Source organism: Centroberyx gerrardi, chromosome 22 (assembly GCF_048128805.1).
Source record: "Centroberyx gerrardi isolate f3 chromosome 22, fCenGer3.hap1.cur.20231027, whole genome shotgun sequence".
In the NCBI taxonomy this organism is placed as follows: domain Eukaryota; kingdom Metazoa; phylum Chordata; class Actinopteri; order Beryciformes; family Berycidae; genus Centroberyx; species Centroberyx gerrardi.
In genome coordinates, this window is record NC_136018.1 from 5,509,600 (window position 1) to 5,530,442 (window position 20,843).

General features: G+C 41.8%; 1 protein-coding gene across 1 annotated transcript in view; it reads right to left on the reverse strand.

Moving 5' to 3' along the window:
* Positions 1 to 8,332, reverse strand: part of LOC139908663 (A-type potassium channel modulatory protein DPP6-like) — a 129,460-nt gene extending 121,128 nt beyond the window's left edge. The window contains exon 1 of the mRNA XM_071895405.2: positions 8,156 to 8,332. Coding sequence (XP_071751506.2) covers positions 8,156 to 8,332 — 177 coding nt within the window. The remainder of the gene's footprint in view (positions 1 to 8,155) is intronic.
* Between the last annotated feature and the right edge of the window lie 12,511 nt (positions 8,333 to 20,843).

A 20,843-nucleotide genomic window follows, 5' to 3' on the forward strand; every position in this document is an offset into this window, starting at 1 on the left:
TTCAACACTTGCAGGAATGTGTGTATTTGCATCATATTGCAACATGGGAGAAGTTTAGAATATTTAGACATTCTTGAACATGGTATGACATTTTACATCTCAAAATACTGTGTTACAAGTCTATTTTGGTTCCTCAGAGCTGAAAAAAACATGACAGATGGGCTTTTGATTCACAGGAATATACTGTAACTTAAAGGAGTATTCACTGTCAAACCACATGAAAGAGACTGCTGTATCAGTCACAAAAACACATCAATACGCATAACGACAACATCTGAAGAATGGATCAAACCTGCAGAAGTAAACATGTCAGTCTAAATTTAGGCTCTGGGAGCAAACTACAACTTTGCAGGCTCATACTGAGGCTGATATCTCTCTGAGTTGACTCCTGCGGGAGCGTTTTTAGCAGAAGCTGAGCTAGGTTAATGTCAGAATAAGTGAATCAAGGCACGACCAAAATACATTAAAGTTATTACCACATTAAGATGCCTCTGATGCCCGACACCGGCACAGGTTTCATGTAAAACACATGGGTGTTGTTTACCAGTAGGAATGGCTGAGTTATTTGCCTCTCTGCCATTCCCTCCCTAATCTTAGGAATACTGTGTCCGGTCATAAATAATGACTAAATCAGCACTCCGGTTTTCTGACCCGTAAAAGTGAAATGCTGCACAGCTCTTAAGCGCTGCTTGTGTGCGTGTGTGTGTGTGTGTGTGTGCATGTGTGCGCATGTGCCTGTGTGCGTGTGCATGCATGTGTGCGCAGCGATGTGCATGTGTGTGTCAGAGAGATGGATGGGGAAGAGTGCTGCTCCAATGGGAGCGCTCCGCTTAAAGCCCAGTGGAGGAGCATTTTGGTGACTCAACTCCCTTCTTGTCTGTCCTCCTGCATGCTTGCCTCTCCCCGGTGGAAATGGCTTGTGAAGAGGCCGGATATGAATTCATTTTACGCAGAGATGAAGTTATTAATGCCCACCATCTGTTATCGTCAGCTAGCTGCCAGACAAGCAGCAGTAACAACACAAAGAGGAATGCAGCACCAGCTGGAGAGCTGCAGACGTCAACAGTGAGATACATGATGCCACCTTGGTATTGATGGATAGCTTTTTCTGGATTATCTATAGCCTACCTTCCATTTACTGAACATTATTTCTCCATTTCTGCAAATCACAGGTACATAGTGAGAGGAAAGAGCACAGACACAGGTATGTGCTCTGGTTAAATGCTCAGACTGTAAAGTAATGGTTGCCTTCTGAGAGGAGGTACATGATTCAAACTGTAATTCTTTGGCAAATCCATTCAGTCAGTGGTACAAGATTATCTCATGTTGCTACCCTCCTTCTTTGCATATTAAATCACTGCTATGACTGAGATTTAAAGAGAAAGCAGAGTCTATGAGGAACATGTTGGCACTCATGCTGGCATATGGAGATCTGTATTCACTGCAGTTTGTGACTGTTCTTCAATGTAATTGTGGCAATCTGAGAACAAACCACGCAATCATTACAGCACTTTCTATATTTGTACTTGGCTATACATTATAGATATATCCATACATATCTAGAGAGAGTAACTTTGACACGAACACATTAAGATCAACTCCCGCCTGTGTTCCATTTGATCATGTGATCTCCATCTGGCAGCTGTGATTGGTCTCAAGAAGATGCCAACGTATAGTGCATGTACTTGGATTTGGTTAGCAAAAGCTTCCTGATGATTAATAAACCATACTGCTGTTTCACACCTCACTGGCTGCATAATTCATCACTGGGGAAAATGGTGCACATGCGAGCGCGTCATGTTTGATATACAGGAAGTGTTTGCGTTGTTGATGAATGAGGGATTAGCTAGATTGGAAAAGAGAGCTGGGGGTCAAAAGGGGCACGTTACTTAAGATTTCGACTACGACGGTAATCAAGTGAATGGCTGGATGCTGACTTTGTTGCTGTGCTTTGTGGGAGAAGTATACAGATAAGATGAAATAATTAAATTTGCTGCTTTCTGCTTGAGAGCCTTCAGCGGCTGAGCAACCGCTCCCTCGCGCCAGCCTAAATGGCAGGCAATGTGCTATACGTCTCCATGCCAGATAATTCCCTCAGCCCTCCTATCCTCTTTTCAAGGAGATTCTGCAGTTTTCTGAGATCCTGAAAAGCACTCACCATGCACACACACACACACACACACACACACACACACACACACACGCAGATGCTTCAGATGCTTGTGTCGAGAATCTAGTGGGTTGAGTGATGACTTTATCCTTCCAGTGTCATCATTAATCAATCTTTAATCAAACACTGGCAAACCTGTTGTTTCTATAATGAGGTAGTATTTGTTTAGTCGTAGTTTAGTACTCTAAACTAGTTAAGACTGCTTCATTGGGAGTAGGAGAGACAGTGGCTACATTTACATGCAATGAGTAACCCGGCTATTGGCCATACTCTAGTCTCATTTGGGTTAAGCTGAACCTTTCATTCCCTGCGGCTGAATATCCCTGTTTCCAGAATATTCCTGTCTACCTGAGACATCCCGCTTATTGACAGAATGGCCCACCAGCTAAAAAGTATGAGAACGCACTGCAGCCAGCTACCTCCTCCCTATCTGACTGAGATTAAGAAATGATGACCCCTCTAGTCATAGTAATAGTAAGTACTTCTCGCTGCTGAGTTTATGCTGGCGGCAGAAACCCTGTTTAATATGGGAGTAGGCCAGGCATCTTACCCAGGTTTCTCATAACCAGAGTATGAGCTTAACCAGGTTATGACGTTTACATGTGTCGACCCAAAACTGGGTTACTTGAGAATGTAATCATCTGTGCATGTAAACGTAGCCGTCGTCTCAACTAACTATTCTTAACTAGTTTAGAGTACTAAACTAATAATACACTGGAAAAAACGTACATCTTAACAAGTCATTTAGTCTCATATTCAGCCTTCAAATCTTATTTTTCTTAAACCAAGAGAAAAATTCTGCCAGTGAGGAGAGATAACTCCACTTGCTTCCAATGCACTTTCACTTGTTTCAGGAATTTTCTAGAAATGAGTGTCAATATCTAAGTCAGAATAAGGCAGATCACTGCACTACTATCAAGAAAATTACACTTGATTCTACTAAATTCTTGAAACAAGTTGATTTGCATTGGACACAAGTGAAATTATCTAACCCCACTGGCAGATATTTTCACTTATTTTAAGAAAATTACAATTTTAGGACTCAATAATAGACTAAATGACTTGTTAAGATAGAGATTTTTTGCAGTGTAGTTTAGTCGTGTTGAAAAAGAGACCAGAATCTCTCAGTAAAAACAACAGGCTTGGGAGTTTTTGCTTCATTGTGTTAATGATAACACTGGAAGAATAGAGTCATCACAACACTGAAACCCACACCCGCTTGCCAGTGTAATTATCTTTTGAGTCCAATATGAAAACTTTAAAGTCATAACAATAGGACTGTAATACAGTATACTATAAGAAACAGTGGATTGCATCTGTCCAATGAGAAAAGTGAATGAGAAACTGATTCCCATGTCTTAGTCAGAACCCAATTATGCAGAAAAACAAGCTCTATATCTGCTGACACAGAGAAAACAGGATATAAAAGCATATTGTATATTTACTGCTTTCTTTTTTTTGCTATTTTTCATCATCAGTATTTTGTCTTAACATAAAACCTGAATCAGATCCTGGCAAGGTTATTAAGAGGGCATTCCAGGGCTTGTTCTTCTCATAATCCATACACAGAAAAATATCCTCTTTTTGTCTGTCTGTGTGTGTGTGTGTGTGTGTGTGTGTGTGTGTGTGAGTGAGAGAGAGTGAGAGAGAGAGATAGAGAGAGAAAGGGGGAAAGTGTGTGTGCCCATATGCCTGCCTCTGGGTTTATCCCATTTCTTCCTCATCCTTCTTAATGCAAAGTGCAGGGCCAAAGCCATTAGACCACAGAATAAGTGAGTTGAGTTGGGAGAGTGTAAAAAGTAGAACTGTAGGAATACACGGCTGAAACCAAACACACTAAAAACGCATCCAGGCACTGCCTAAAACTTAGCATTTCTGGACAGCGCTCTCCTGAGTCTCATTACGAGTGTGCTGATAGTAGCAAACAGAGACGGACGAAACAGAGATGTTTACTCCTGTAATGGTTACTGTGGAGGAGCAAAATCTGACTTTTGTACAGATCCATTTCTGTTCCGTAACTGTCTTCGGCCGGTTCAAATCCCGTCGGGGAGGACATCTAATTAACGAGGTTTTAACGTGAGACTGCATGTATTGTTCGCTGTAAAAATTCAGCTGTTGGGGAAAGTAGAGGCTCAAGTGGGAAACAGAAGGCCATAAGCTTTACATCACACCGTTATCTAGGCAGATCTGGACCGGACCAAAGGAGGGGGGAAAGGCTACACAATATCACACATAAAATGTTCCCAGTGAACTATGAAAGTCTACAATCAGTCGTATCCCACACTAAATGAGACACAAAAGCCGGAGCAGATGTAGATAACACAGCCTTGCAGTGTGAAAGCTCGGGAAATAAAAAAAGCGTTTGATTAGATTCTAATGAGTTGTTTCGCCACCCGGGAATTATCATCAGAGAGGATTTCAGACTAAGATCGCTATCAGATATATTGACAAAGTCGGATTTGGCCCACAACAGAGAATAAGCCAAGCTCATGCCAAACAAAAACATTAATGAGTCGTTTTAAATGCATTGTCTATTTAGAAGAGACTAATTTCTCTGCCTAGATCCTCCAGATTCACAACAACCACTGATCAATAATCTATTATGCAACTGGTAATTTAAGCCAAGTAGTCTGATTGGTCAAAGACTTATTCCAACTATGCTAATGTTTCCCATAAAGCATGGCTAGCAATGCTTAATTGGTTGCTATGCCAAATGTTTTGTTTTAGCGATCTTTTTTTTAAAAAATTTTTTATTTATTCTTAGGTACGTGCACTACTTTGGAAAAAACTCAGTGTATATGGTTATACATGGGATGTAACCATTGTACAGAAGTCACAATACCCTTGCAGATGTTCTTTATTGTGACGATGGGTTCTTAATTGACCATTAAAAAACACTTGGTGTCATCAAACACAAAATGACCGGCTATCCAGCATGCTGTCCTAATTCTTGTTTGTTCAGTCTCAGTTTCTTCTAAATTTTCATGTATGTTAGTCTTTGATTTATTCACTTGTTCATTTGGCTTTGTGCAATGATTATTGTTCTTGCATCATGTCTTAAATTTTTTTTTTGTTTGTTTGTTTTTTTTTTTCAATATCTTTATTTGTTTTGTGTGTTGCATTATCAATAATCAGAAATGTGTGACCACTAGGGGGAGCCACTTGACAAGCCTCACAGAGCTTTTTGCGCTATGCACTCCACATTCTGCACTGTTTTCTTTTAACTATATCTTATGTGCAAAGAAATACAATTAAAAAATACATTTGATTTCATGTGATTTGCTGCCCCCAATGCTGTGCTTATATCATCACAGTAAAAACCATGAAATTGGGTATAGTTGCTGTGATTAATGCTGGTAAACCATATTGATGTTAATTATATAAAACTATGTGCTGCCCAGGGATGTTTAGGATTCATGAGCTTCCATTATTATTCCACTATAGCACAGTGACTAGCATTCACATTTATTCTGCTCAGTATTGGAAATCCCTACATTTATGCATATATTTAGTTACAGCATTAGCAGAGATAACCTGGCTGCAGGGCGGCCTAGCGGTTAGAAAATGTCCCGTAACTGAAAGGTCACTGGTTTAATCCCTGGAAACAGCCCACTTGTCCGTCAATAGCTATGTGTCCTGTTAAAATGTCCTTTAACAGGACGCTGAACCCCAACCTGCACCCTCACTGTGAGCGCTTCTGGATTAGAGCTTCAGCTAAACGCCTAAAATGCGAACATGAATATAATCTTGAAAAAAAGAGCGCACAGAAGAAAAGGCATTGCTGAGGTGTTGAGGATGATGGGGAAATAGAGAGGTGGCAGACAGGAAGAGGTGGGGGAGAGACTGTGAAGTTTACAATTAAGGTGTTTTGCTGATGCTTTTATCCAGAGCGACTTACGAGTGCAATAAATCCTAGATTGCCAACATTACAAGCAACCACTAGCAAAGAGTACATAAATCAGCACAGCATGCAAACAGTAAATGTACTGTACTAAATATTCCTGTGTAGCTGGAATAGTCATGTATGACAGAGAAGTGCTGGGTAAGGGAAGAAGAGCTGAGGAGAAAAAAGATAGCAAGGGATCTCAAGAGGCTGAGTCAGTGGACGGCTCCTCATCCGCCCAGCATGATGTAAATGTCACCTCCATCAGGCTCACTCATTAAGGCCACACCGCTGGATACCTGCCAGAGCTTGAATTGGCATTAAAGGGAGAGCGCTATTCAGGACTGGGATGAGCGCAACTGACCAAAACCATCGCTGTGATCATTAGAGCGATATCCGGCTTAAGAGACAATTCGCTGCAAGCCACAGGACGATGATGAGAATTTTTTTTTGGGTAGAGCATGGCACAAACACTTAAAAATTGCGCTCCAAATGGCATATTATGTAAATTTCAGAATGGATCAGGGCTTTCATTATGGGAACATGGCTTTTTATCCCATTGTGGTCTGCAGTCATCATTGGATAGGCTTGTGTCCATAACACTTTGGATCTGACAAGGCTATAAGTTAGTCTTGTGCTATCTTGTGCAGTATCTACAGCCATGCTGAGTTTGATGAATAGGGACTATTCATCACTTGCATATTGACTTCAGATCATGTTGGAGTTCTCTGCACCAACAAACACGAAGAGAGGACCACCGGTCAATAAATCAATCTCATGTTATATTCATGTGCACCTCAACCGATGTTTTACCTCCTGCGCTCCTTTGTACAGCAGGAGAGTTTGCAGCATCAGCCATCCGCACAATGCTTGTGTAGATAGCAATTTGATACATGAAAGCATTAGCTGGTAAACCGAATAAAAGGAATCATGCTAAGAAGGAAGTTACAATGCTGCACTCAAGTAAAATAGGAAAAAAGGACTGAAGATGGGAATTGATTTGTAATGCACTGCAAAAAAAAAAAAAAAAGGCAGTACAACTGATAATAATGACAACAAAGACTGCAAAATACAGAAATGCTAATGCAATCAGGAGAAAGACAGCTGAATAGTTTATATGGTGAAAGTAAACAGACAAATAAAAGTCAAATGCGCCAACAGAACAGGAACTTTCCTTGTATTCATGTTTCAGCACCATGGAGAGAGACGACAGCGGGCAAAGAGAGACTCTGTGTTTCAGCACCACGGACAGCGCCGTTAAAATCACTGAATATTTGGCAGCACTTTCCAGGCTTAAGCAGGTGCATTGAATGGCCCAGGGTGGATTATACTACAATCATTATGAAGAGCCAGTGTAACCCCGCTGAAACTCGAGCCAGAAATAAATCCTTTCGAGTAAACAAACATCGTCTCTGATAGTCATATTCAGATTGTGCTGGCAATTTGACAAGACACTACTATTTGTGTAAACATGCATTGAGAGCCGGTTTGAAGAAAACTCAAAGGGCTGACCATAATTTCATCAGATCCTCACAAAACCGATCACTGGAGTATTTTATTGATTTAACCTTTATTTAACCAGGTTAGTCCACCTGACATTAAGAATCAAGTTGAGACCTGGCCATGCAAAACGCAGCATCACGACAACCGTAAAAGTCGCAGACCAACAACATACATCAAAGTATAATGTCATAATATTGACTTGCCAAATGTTAGATTCATTAAGCGAGCAGACAGACAGACAGCGCCACTGAGCCTTGATTGGCTTGGAACAGACGTACGTGACGCGTCATGTATTGACAGACAAGCCAGCCAATTGGGGCAATGACGCACAAGTTTGACAACTTTGGTTTACAAATAAGTTCATTTTAAAAAGGGAAGCATATAATCTAACTCTGCACGATAAATTGATTGCAATAAAGGGAATTACGTAGACATGGGGGGTGTTATGGGCTCTCCACTCCACATTGATTACTGATTACTAAGTTGATTAACACCTTATAGTGTATCGAAGCGGATAGGCTCAGCCCAAGCTATATGCAAATAGCCTGATGAAGCGGACAAACAAAGGGGGTGACAGTCTATAAGTTTGTGGTTCTTACATCCTCGTCTTCGCAGTGCCGCCTGTACTGGTTTTGGAGTCGGGGTCGCTGGATCCTCGCCGCCTTCTCCTCCTCGACACCCTGCTGCTGCCCGAGGAGGTGGCTCGCCTCAGGAGGGTTGGGGAACGATTTGTTTGTGTTGATCTTGCCGGTGAATCTCTGATACAGCGAAGCCATTACGAGTGTTTGTCCAAAAAAAATAAAATAAATAAATAAATAACAACTTGGCGAGTCTCTTTTCTGGTGCGCATCAATCAAGAAAGCCCCCAAAAGTCCAAAGTGGCTTGATGAAAACGCCTGGTGGAGGTTAATGAATAATGGCTGAGGTAATTCGATTAGACGATGTTCTCTAGTTCAGTTGAGAGGAGCCAATAAAAAAACAAAAAACAAACAAAAAGGAAATCAGTCCAAGCCTTGCTCTGAATTCACAGCACGTAGTTTCAGCTCACTGGATTTGGGGGGGAGACGGGTTTCACTGCTCGCTCCCGACGCTGCAGCCACGCAGTTTCTGCACTTTCCCCCAACTTGATGCGAAATTGATGCAAAAAAAACCAGATGGATGTAGGTTACAGTAGGCTGCATGAAGCGATGCTTATCCGGACCCGAAAGACAGGAGAGAGAGAGAGAGAAGGAGAGAGAGTCTCAGCCATATCCCGTCACTCTTTCCCTCCCCCCGGGATAAAGTGACCGCTGATAACCGCTCGGAGACTAATAGGTCTTTGCCTTACAAGTGAGCGGAGCGAGCCGCTGATGTGTCTTACAGCTGCAAAACGACACAGCGCAACATCAACAGATAGATATCAGAGGTTTTGCGGTCGAAACTTATCATGACTTTGCAGATAGCACGGGCTCATGTATCTCTATTAGTTTCTTATCTTTTCCTCCATTTCGGTCTGTGTCGGGGTGTCATGCGGAGACCAAGAGCGCCCCCACGTGGGAAAAAAAAAAACAGCGTCCAAAAATGCAAGCCACAAGATTGTTTATAGACACAGGTAACAGACAACAGTTTTATTGAGAGATGTTTTGATAGACTATAAAACCGGAGGACTAATTAATCTGACACTGTAAACCCAGTTCAACCCAGGCTTTTCCAGGAGGTTTTAAGCATTTTTTCTTCAGGTTTCTTATGTCACGTGCCCAGAAAAAGGTAGAACCCTCATTTCTTTTCTTGAAACTCCTTGGTTGTTTTGTTGCATTCCACAAACGCATTAAAACCCATTTAACATCTAACAAATATTTACAGAAGGAAAACTACAGCCATACACTTTGACAGTGACATTTGCTGTTGGGCTTAAATGTGTTAAAACAAACTGATGTGTATTAAAATTGAGCGGCAATGGAAGGAGAAAAGTGATAAGCAGGTATTAAAGTCTGCTTGATATAAATTAGATTGGCTTACTTTTTAAAAGTAAGCCAATCTAATAATAGTAGTAATAATCTTACACTGCATTATAAAACAATGATCGACAACACACTGGGAAGCAGAAGCCATATTAATACAGCATGTGTGTCAAGTGGGTAACACAAAAGTACTCTAACAAGTTACCTCTAATAAAAAGTAACTTTGTACCGTTACTAGTTACTTTTTAAGGTGAGAAACGAAGTAAAGTAACTAATTACTGTCAAGAGTAATTTTTCCCACCACCTGATGATAATGCAAATGATTATGCATTGTACATTCAAGTCTAAGCGAAGTACTAGAGATAATAAAAGATGATCAACTGTTCCTCTGTGTAGCTGGCAGACCTGATGTCCACATCCTGTTAGATAAGATACAGCATCATTCAACCACAGCTGTAATGCCAGCAGAGCAAAATGCATTTTCTAGGCAAAAAGCAAAGTTTTCAAGCTAATTTGATCTTATATTGTCTTACAGGATACAGAACATCTCTGTATCTCTGTATCCCTCTTTGTACCAAACATGCCTGGCCTCGCAGAGCAAAAACAGAATAACTCATCCACTCATCCGGGCTCCACAGCCCACATAACACACAAGTTCCAGGAAGGAGGACAGCTACTTTGAGCTTTGGGAGAAGCTTTTTTTTTTTTTTATTATTTTAAAAGCCTCTTAAAATGTTAACACCCTCCTCCTACATTCCATATCTTACCTACAACGACAACAATGCAGAAACCAACTAACATCTGTGCAGGATCACCTTAAAATAAAGATGAGTTCCTAAAAAGATAAACAATAAATAAACAGGCCCTACTGTACTGTGCTGCAAATCCACATAGAGAGAGCACAGACTCCCGGCCCTACTACAATGGTTCTGGGAAATATTTTTACCATCGATTTTCAACATAGGTTTCATAAAAAAAAAAAAACTGCTTCCAAGTGGCTCCACACATCAAATCCATCTCAGAGTCTAGCAGAAGACCCACAATGCAATTCAATTTTCAAGGGCTGTGGAGATATGATTAAGAAAAAAGACCGGGGTGCAAGACATTTTGCTTTTTTAAAAAAAATGATTAATCTTATTTTTTACAAGTTAGAAACTGCATGAAATCCTGAGGCTACTGATACAGTACATTTTAAAGGCAGACTGAACATGTGAAACCTCTTTGAACCAACGTTTATTGATAATCTATGTGAAAAATGAATTGTAAAACACTTCCTGGAACCACAGTGAGGGCAAATGAAACCACAGGCTTCATGCACCTCTCTCTCTCTCTCTCTCTCCCACCTGCCACCTCACCTCATCAGATTACCGTATCACATCGAGTGAGATTAAGTTAACAGAATTAACATTAAATTAGATTATTTGTATGGGTCTCCCCTGCAGTGAGAGTTAAATTCGGCAGGCTCTGGCTCTCTGCTGCATGAAGGAGATCAGCCTGGAGCTCAGCAGCAGAGGGCAGAGCTGTGTGCTTTAATCCCAGGCAAAGTCTTCTGTCCGTGGGGAAGGATTGGCCGATATCAGCCATCCTCTGGTGGGCCGTCACAAACGTCCAGAGGACACACTTGGAGAACAGCACAAGACTGAAAAATGTCAGTATAGAGGAAACTTGTGATCATTGTGTTTTTATCGCAATATTTTATCACAAAACCAATACAAATGTTAAGTGTCATTGATTGCCTGTCAGTGTATAAAGCTTGAAGTAAAATGTATTCATGTAATACATTCCCTTCAAAGTAAAATACCAGTGAAAATGAAAATGAGGGGGCAAAAAATGCTGAAATCCTGATAATTAAGAGTACTTTTCACTGCAGTTCACCCTGTTCACAGTTTTTTTCCGTTGACTTGTCATATAACCAAATACAACTACTGTCCCCTGTGGGCCACCGTAGGTGATTTGTGGGAGCCGATGACCGGGGGATTCTTTCTGTAAAAAAGTTTCCCCACCAAAACAGTTTCCCACCCTGCTGTGCATTAATAAATACTACTACTAAACAAACTACTAAACAAAACTACTAAACAAAACCATTAAAAGCAGTAGCCAGACAAGCGCCAAACAACCAAAAACATTCACAAATCTTCATCACAACTCCAGTACATACAGCATACATGCAATTTCCCAAAACTGAATCAACACTGGCATCTAGTGGATGAATGTAGCTTCATTTATGTAAATTTATTTTTGAGCAATCTGTTTTACAAATTGTTTTTTCTGTGCAGCATAACAAAATACATCAGTGCTGCATTGCACATTCAGGCAAATTTGTTTTCACGTACAAAACTGTGAGCATATCCACGAGTTCATGTATGCCAATGCATCACATTCTGTCATCCGACCACCAAGCTTTATGATGGATGGTTACTCATTTGATACCAGCCTGTGTGAGCTGTACTTATCAACCCACGTCTCTCCACAAGACCACAACTGCAATCTCAAAATCTATTTCTCCATAATAAGAATGAAGGGAGTATAGTAGTTTGCCACAGAAAGGTGGCAGAGTGGGTAGTTGGACTATACCATCCTCAGTGTTTCCAAAAGCCGTGTCATTGTCAGCACATTTTAAGCTCCGGGACTGCCAGATCGCAATTAAAGTAGCCAAGAGAGGCGGTCAATCATAATGACAAGCTTTAAGTAAATACTAATTAAGCAAGGGAAATCAATACCTTTGATGCTGGATGATGTATGATAAAAACACTCAACATTTAAACGCTAAATAGCATTATAAATGAAAAACCTCAATTACGGGAAGTGATACTCTTGGGCTTTTCTGATTACATGCACATATGGCACTTGAGCAATTAAGCTACCTGGGAAATTTTAGACAAGAGCAGTGAAGTTTGCGTACTGTAGATGAGGTAAAAGACAAATTTGACCTTGTCCAAAAAAAAAAAAAAAAAAAAAAAAAATCCCTCTCTCGGAAGCAGGATGGGAAGCACTTTCACAGCAGGAGTGGGGAAAGGTTCAGGTGAGAAAGAGAACGCAGGAACTCATGAATTTATACTGCGGTGTCACATTTCACTGTTGCAGCCCGACTCTAACTGAGAATACTGTCATAAACCTCCACCTTCAGTCCTGAGCCTCGCAGAGGGAAGATCAATACGGCCATTACCCAGAATATTTGGGCCTGTTGGACCTCTGCTTTATGACAGGGGAACTGAATTTGCAACTGCAGTCTTTTCAAACACCCTTACATCTTACATCCTAAATATCGCCAAGGTGTTACAGCAGCAACTTCAGATATGGAAGGGTAAGTCTGATTGATTTAAGGGTTTCTGCCTGGGTAAGCAGGTACTTTCACTCTCAGGGAAGGACGAGGCTAAGTTTCAGCATTAGATTAGAGGCATTTTTTCTTCCTCTATGTGTGTGTGTGTGTGTTTGTGGCCAATGGCTAGAGGCTTGTTTTGAATGACAGGGGGAGATTGAAGGTGCTGGAGCCTGACGCTGTTGGACTTAAAACTAAATGGCCAAATTAATAGGTGCTGTCATTGGCTGCTACGAAACCACCTACTCGCCTCAACACAAATCCAATGACAACACCTTTTGATTGACACCTCCATCTGCCCAATGCCATAGTGCAGATCTCTCATGACAAATCAAAGCACTTCCATCACTAAGAAAAACACATCTTAAAAAATGACAAATGGCGAGAGGGAGAAAAGTTTCAGCAAACCACATTTTGCTCATTCTGCAGTTTTATGATGTGTCTGCATCAACTGTGGAATTCCTCGGGAAACTGACATGAAGCATGGCAAATTGAGTCCCAATCCTATTTGAAATGGGCGAGATAAAGTCCCAAGGAAATTTAGAGGGACAGACTGAACAGGGAGGAGGGTTGAGGGGGAGAAACGGAAAAAGCAAGGAATTGCGAGCTGCGGCAGGTGGGGGTGAAACATCGAGCATGTACAGAGTGAGAGAGACACAAAGGTAATTTGCAGAGGCAAGGCTTGGGAGAAAAATGCATTTCAGTTATCTCATGCTACTCCGGTGACTTGGATCCCATTTCCCCGACAGGGCCAGCTGAATAATTTCACGTTTGGTCGAGATGGTGGACCAAGTACACCGACCGCTCTGTTGGCTGAGGGTTGATTTGTCATTCTGGAGGCCATATCCAGGAGCAGGGACCCCAAAATGCATGTGAAACCCCAAGTGGAAAGACTACCCACTGTGTAACACTGATCAATGCTGTGGGTGTTGAATCTATAGCTGCTTTTTCCAGTAAATGGCCATGAATCAAGCCATTGTTTTAAATGATAATAGTCCTCAGCACTAGTTAAAAGAATATCTATTAAGCATTCTTTTAAATGAGCTTACTATTCACTTTCAGAAAGCAGATACCGGTGCGGAATATGAGTTATCAGGTGAAAAGCATGGAAAAACACTAGGAATTCTGGCTTCTGGATGCAGCTCCCTTGTTTATTGCTATTTTTTTTGTTGTTGTTGTTTTGCTGCAAGCAATGCTGACTGCAGCACGACTCGCACACCCCAAGCCCTCTGTTTATTTGTACCTCCAGATGTCCTCAAATTATAACTGAGAGAGGTTTACGGAAAAGCAGGATGGAGGGATGGGAAAAAAAGAGAGAGAGGGGAAAGAAAGAGCAGGGAGAGCAGAATGAATGAAAGGTTCAAAGAGAAAGGGAAAAAAAAGTGAGAAGATAGAGCGGGATTTAGAGAAGGATGAGAAGCAAGATAAAAGCCTTGGCTAGATTTGCCTCACCTGGATTGTTGGCATTTCAACTTTACACACACACACACACACACACACACACACACACACACACACACACACACACACACACACACACACACAGCTAGAATCCATGATTTTGAAAAAGCTTTCTCAAAAAACCTACTGCCATTATCTGATGGCTTTTTAATTTGTTGTACTAGCGGATTTCAGTCACTGTTTTGACTCAAGGCCGATTGAACCGGCCAGAAAACTTTATCCGGTGCTTCACTTTTGGAAAAAAAAAAAAAAATCAATGTATTTAATTCTACATTATTCATTCCTCCACTCAACTTTTTTGTTTAGTATTCTGGCTCGGAGAATGAAAAGGCTGTCTGACTGCCAACAAAAAAACAGTGGATTTAAAGTAATTATTGATTTATCTGAGGAGAGGTATGACTTAAATGCCATAGAGGAGCTACGCCAGAGACAAATGTCCTCCGAGAAAATCACTTATTCATCTCTTCATCTCAGCCTTCGCTGTGTGTTGCAGTCAATCATCCGTCATTTCAAAAAAGGGGGAAAAAAAATCAATATTGAATGCAGTTTTTTTTTTTAGAATATATCCCACATTTTCAGAGAACTAATTTGCCACATAGTAGAACACAAGCATTTCTTCATGCTGAGGTGAAACCTGAGTCGAATTTGTAACAAAAACCCACTCCTAAAACTGTTTTTCCAATATCTCTCTCGCACCATTTGTATCATATGTCATTAAAACACATTCCTACACTCCACTGGTTATAAACAAACACCCCCAGCTTCTTTACAACATAGGACCTTACCAAGTAAAGCGTTACTTGTTTAAAGAGAGGAATTTCCATCAGGGATGATAGTTCATGAGGTGGAAAACCATTTGAGTGTGAGAGAGTGAGCGGAATTAGACACATTAGCAGGGAAATGAAACATCTTAACATAAAGGAGGGATGTGCGCTGTCCGCTCAGGGAGGTGTGAGGCGAACTGGGAAAGCTTTGTATTAAATCTGGCACATCAATAACCTCAAACGGGCCTGGCTGTGACTACTGGGCTGTAAATCATCTCATCTGCAAGTATCAAAGGCCTGACCCTGGGCTCCGGGACACGAGGGAGGAGAGCAGTGGATCCACTACTGACAGAGAAGACAGAGGCAGGTTAGAGGGGCAAAACCCACCAAGATATTAAGCAGCAGCGTAAAGCTGAAGCACGGAGAAAGGCGCCGATTCAAGTTGCTTTCTTTGTAGTGTTATCACAGCATGTCAGTGAAGCGGAAAACAGATTCACTAAAAGCAGGAAAGGAACTCTAGTTAATCATACTCCTTTTTAAGCCGGTAATGATCATGATTCCCCCTGTAAAACGGCACAATACCAACACCCATTTCAAACCTATCCTTTGCTGGTAGTTGATATTGAATCTAAGCTGAGATACTCGCCTCTGCAAGGCACACAGCTGATAACAGATACAGAAATTTGCAGCAGCAACAGGGATTTAAACCGAGCTAGTAAGAGTTGGCTTGAGTTCTGATTTCAAGATCAGTGATTGCAAGGTGAGAGGAATTACCATTAAACCAGCAAAACAAGGTGTGAGTTGTTTGGGTCCCATTTGAAAAGCTGGCATGGGCCCTAGATTTACATTTTATGCTTCCACCTCATACATTTATCCAGAGCAACTTAAAGTGAGTCAACAGTCAGGGCTTCAGTGCTCAAGGACACTTTAACAGATGGCTGTTGATGGACACACACACTGGATACATTTACATGCACACAATAATGCGACTATTGCCAATACTTGTGTGCCAATATTTAAAATACTTATTTCAATTATCTAGAGAGAATTGTGGGAATCGGAGGGTTTATTTTCTTTTAAAAATTCCTGCCACTATCAAAACCACATCATGTTGTTCGCCCACAGGCTTCAGTGCTTTCCAACAGGCGTGAACTTGTTCAGTTGTTACGACAAATCCATCCTCTTTAGGTTTTTAGTGTTTTTCTGGCACTCATGTAAAAATGCCACCATTACAGTACTTCCACTCGTCTAAAAATTTGCATGATATCCATGTTTTGCAACATTAATTTGCTCGGCTATAGTTGCGTCCATGTTTGTTTTTACCGGTGATTGTCGTCACGTTTGCTTCCTGTTCCTCTCTTCTTCTATGTTTCGTTTTGGTGCGATATGATTTTTTTTAAAACACTGCCACCCTGTGTACGGGATTTCAACGACATGCTACGCTCACATCAACGCAGAAGTATAAAAACTTAAATGTAAGCCCACGGCATTCTTTACATTCACGCTTTACGCTTATGTTACAATCGACTATAAAATGCGGCCTAACTGGTGCAGATTAATGCAAATAAAATTGGAGTACTCCACATATGGTATTGCGATTATGCATACTTCAACTAAGAGCATAATCACATTAATATAATCAGTGTATGGTGTTTACACGAGTCCTGACTAACTCACATTATTGCATTATAATCACACTTTTTATGTGCATGGAAACACGGCCATTAGCTGCTGTGGGGGATCAAACCTTTGACTTTCTGTTACAGGATGGTCTCTTTAACCACTTTACAACACTGAAGCTTCAGCACCTCAAACAATATACTGTGCATGCTCAATTTATTCCTGTATATTCTGTCAAGGTCCAAGTCATTTGAAACTCTTGAAAGTCCCAAAACAAGCCGCTACAGTCAAGGCCACCTGACAAAGTACCTGTGTGTTTCAGAAGCGTACATATCATCGCCAAACAAGCGACCCGAAGCACTAAAGGAGTCTCTACTGGCACAAACCGCATCCTATCAGAAGTGCTGACGTGACACAACTTTGAAGGCATGCCAAGGGTTCAAACGAGGGCTCAAATAAAGCAAATACAGAAGATAAAACGATGAGCGGAGTGTGGCTGATTTAACGAGACAGGTGGAGAGTCTGATTTAACTCCCACCTTAGCCGGGGAGCCTTGAGAGGTGGCGAGAGAGTTATGAAGGAGAGCCCCGGGGGCAGCGCCAGCCCATCAACAAACCAGCCCTCTTGTCATTGTACCAGCAAAAAAAAAAAAAAAAAAACATTCCCCGCATAACAGTTCAGTGCCCGAACCAGCTGTCCACTCATGTCCACTGACTGGTACTGTCAGGACGGCCCAGACGCACATTTAGACAGTAAATTATGATTAATATTTCCATTAGAAACGACAGCCATTCGAACGGCTGCAAATACTTATTAGCAGTGTCCTTAGCAAATGGTTGTTATTCAGCATGACTGACACAATGGGCAACGATTTATTCGCAGCTAAAAGATGACAAAAGCGTGGAATTGCATAGTCTATGCAGAGTATATTATACAAATCAGGTGGGCCTAATAACCACTATAAAAGAGCAGAGATGACTCACAGACGCTAAGCGACAGTTGCAGCCAAAGCTGCGGCTCAACAGTTCTTAACTATGCACAGTAACAGTATGAGTGCAGCTTAATGCTTACCATTTTGGAGGTGGTGGTATCGATCTGCTGGGTGGCTATTAGTATTGACATGGCTGAAGTGACAGAGATAGAGAGATCCTCCAACACACTCCTCTTCCGTCTCCTCAGCACAGGAAAGTCCTCTAGTCTGGACGAGTGCCTGGTGAGCGGGGGGCTTCACCCAAAGTGGGAGGATTAGTGTAGCCCTCCTCCTCGCTCCTGAGACCCCCCGTCGGCCGACTAGCACACTCCAAGCAGACTTTCTCGTTAGCCAATCAATCACATAGCGACAAGCCTCCGGTCTGATGCGCTGTGATCCATTCGCCAGGATGGGTGCTTTGGAAATGTATGCTCCCGTGCTTCTCTCACTCTGGCTGTCTCTCTCCCCCGCTCCCCCCTTTCTTCCACGGCGCTCTGCCTATCCCTCTTTGACTTTTCCCCAGCCTCTCGATCTTTCTCATTGACTCTGCTCCCTTGCAGGGTTTATCAGTCTTTGTCTCTCCAAGACAAGTCGTCTTCTCTAACTCTCACTTGTAGCGGCGGTAGCCAGGCTGTGCAGTTGGCTACTCTCTCTCTCTCTCCTCTCATTCTTCCTCTGTCTCATCCCCACCTTTCTTTCTCCCCACTAAGCTCTTTCCTACAGGAGCCTGGGTGTTTTTCGGCGGGTGCAGCACCTGAACTAAATTGGAGGTTTAAGCGTAATCTGCTGGGCTAGCCATGGGAGAGGCATCTGCCAGCAAACACAGCCAAACAGCGTTCTTTACATCTCCATCACAGCTTTAGTGAGGCAAAGGTGTGTGTGTGTGTGTTTGTGAGTGTGTTTGTGGGTATGTGTGTGTATTGGAGTTGGCAGGTGGGTAAAGAGACAGAAAGAGACAGAAAGAGAGAGAGGGAGAGACAGACAGAGAGAGGAAGGGAGGGTGAGGGAGTGCAGAGGAGCAGGAAAATAGCCAAAAATGTGCTACGTCTGTGCCAGCAATAACTCTAAACTTATGCTATAATATAAACGGTAGTGTGTATAAATGAAGTTATTATATGATGTTTGGATAAATCAAGGTGTGGGATATTGTGTTCATATATGAAGAAGACTAGAGTTTGTGTTTCTACAGGTTTGATTTATGTGTCTGTTGCTGTCCACCAATATACAGATCAATTTAATCAGTCTTTGTGATTGGCTGTACTAAAGTGGAGGCGATTTTTATGTGCCATGCACTCTGCCTCATAAATTACCCACGCCTCCCCGGAGGACTGATCCTGGGCATGGTATAGGGGATGCCGTTTTATTTATGTAGCATTTTCAGCAGCGGGCGTGGTAAGCCAAAGTGCCGAAATGGAACGACCAATTTACGCTAGCACAACACTAGCGCAGTCTAGTAAATGAGAAGCACTAGAGGACTGGAGGAGTGGGAAGGTTACAGACGAGGGCTTGAAAAAGATTGAATGGCTCGACTCAAGAGAAGCACAACAAACGTCCGTGCCGAGAAACTTCTGGAAGTTTCCCCATCAACTCTAATTTGCTCGGTCAACAGTAGCAACACCGCGAATCCATTTGCAGACGACATCGCTTCATCTGCAGAAGAGCAGGGGCAACAACCCGGCCGCTACCAATTATCATCATTCCATGTCAGTAAAGCAGGACTCAGAGCTTTTTAACAGAAATTATGCAGGTAATGCGGCCTCTCTGTGTGAAAGGTGCTTAATGTGCTGCAGCTGAAACAAGCACTTCACCGATGACGTTGCCATGGCATTGGTGGAAAATAAAAGCTCAGCAGGCTTATTCCGCTAAGTAAATCAATTATGGATATTCAGGAATTAAACCTAAGACCGAAGGATATCGGAGTGAGATTCAAGGAAATCCTGAGGTAAAAACTCAGCAGGTCCATCTGGAGACCGGCTCAGGTGCTGGCTGGGCATTTTTCACCTTGACGTCAGAAGTTTCACTCCACACAGCCAATTACAGTAGCTGCCACAGGAGAAGGCATTCACCCGATATATTACTTGGACCCAAACTGCTTCTATTTTATGAGTTACAGATGGCTCTTAATAGACTCTGTGATTACTAACATTCCAGTCCTGAATGGCTAAATTAGAAATTAACATTTTGCTCAATTCAGCGTGTAGTTGGACTTTGTGTTGGTTTACCCAATGATGCTGATGAATAAACAAATCCTACACTCCAATTCTTCGGCTAATCACTTAGCACCGAAGCCGCTGTTCCAGCCAACCTTTCAAGAACAGTGTGCTGCGACAGAGAACATGTGATCAACTATTACACAGGTTTTGACTTTATCCTTTAAATATGGGGCTAATCGTGTTAAAATTAAGGTCCTGACCACTTCAAAATTAAACGGTCACACAAAAATTTTTTTCAGACTTCCATTTTGTTGATTGAGAAAACACAAGTAAGGTAACATTGTGTTTAATTAGTTCAATATTTCAGGAATTCTTGCAGTGTCTTTAACCACTTAATAAGCAGTGCTACCAAAATAGTTTACAGTTGAACATATGCCAGAACACATTTAAATTTGCAAATTAAAGGCAATGAATGATGGAGTCATGGGACTGGTGGACAATCCATTGGTTGAGAGAGTATCAAATACAAGCCTGATATTGTGTCTGGGCTGTTAACTAATACTTGGATAAGGACACGGCCCTCCACCTCATCCCTTTAAACCCATTTATTTCATTATTGAGCACTGACTTTTCAATTCCCCCAGATCACAAGAAAGGAGCGAAGAGACAAAATGAAAAAAGTCCCTGAGGTCCAAAGAAGCGCTGAAGGCAATTCCACCATATTGTCTAGTAGGATGAGGCTGGATGGAGCCAGAGCCAGCCAGGTAAGATCTGTCACTGCCGTCCTTAGTAAGGTGCGAAGCAGGACTGAAATCATAATCAACAATCAAAATGGTAAAACAATGGTTAAAACGATGTGCAGTAGGCTTCTGCAAACGCTTTCAATTGGGCAAAATGTCCAACTGGCAAATCTAAACCAAGAATCATATGGTGAAAAACAGGAAGCAAAACATGTTGCTCGAAGTTATCTAGATGAAAAATGACTATGACGTAGTACAAATCCATTTCAAAACAGCTTTCCATTTTTTGATTAGCAAGCAGTTCAGCATTTCGCTAATTT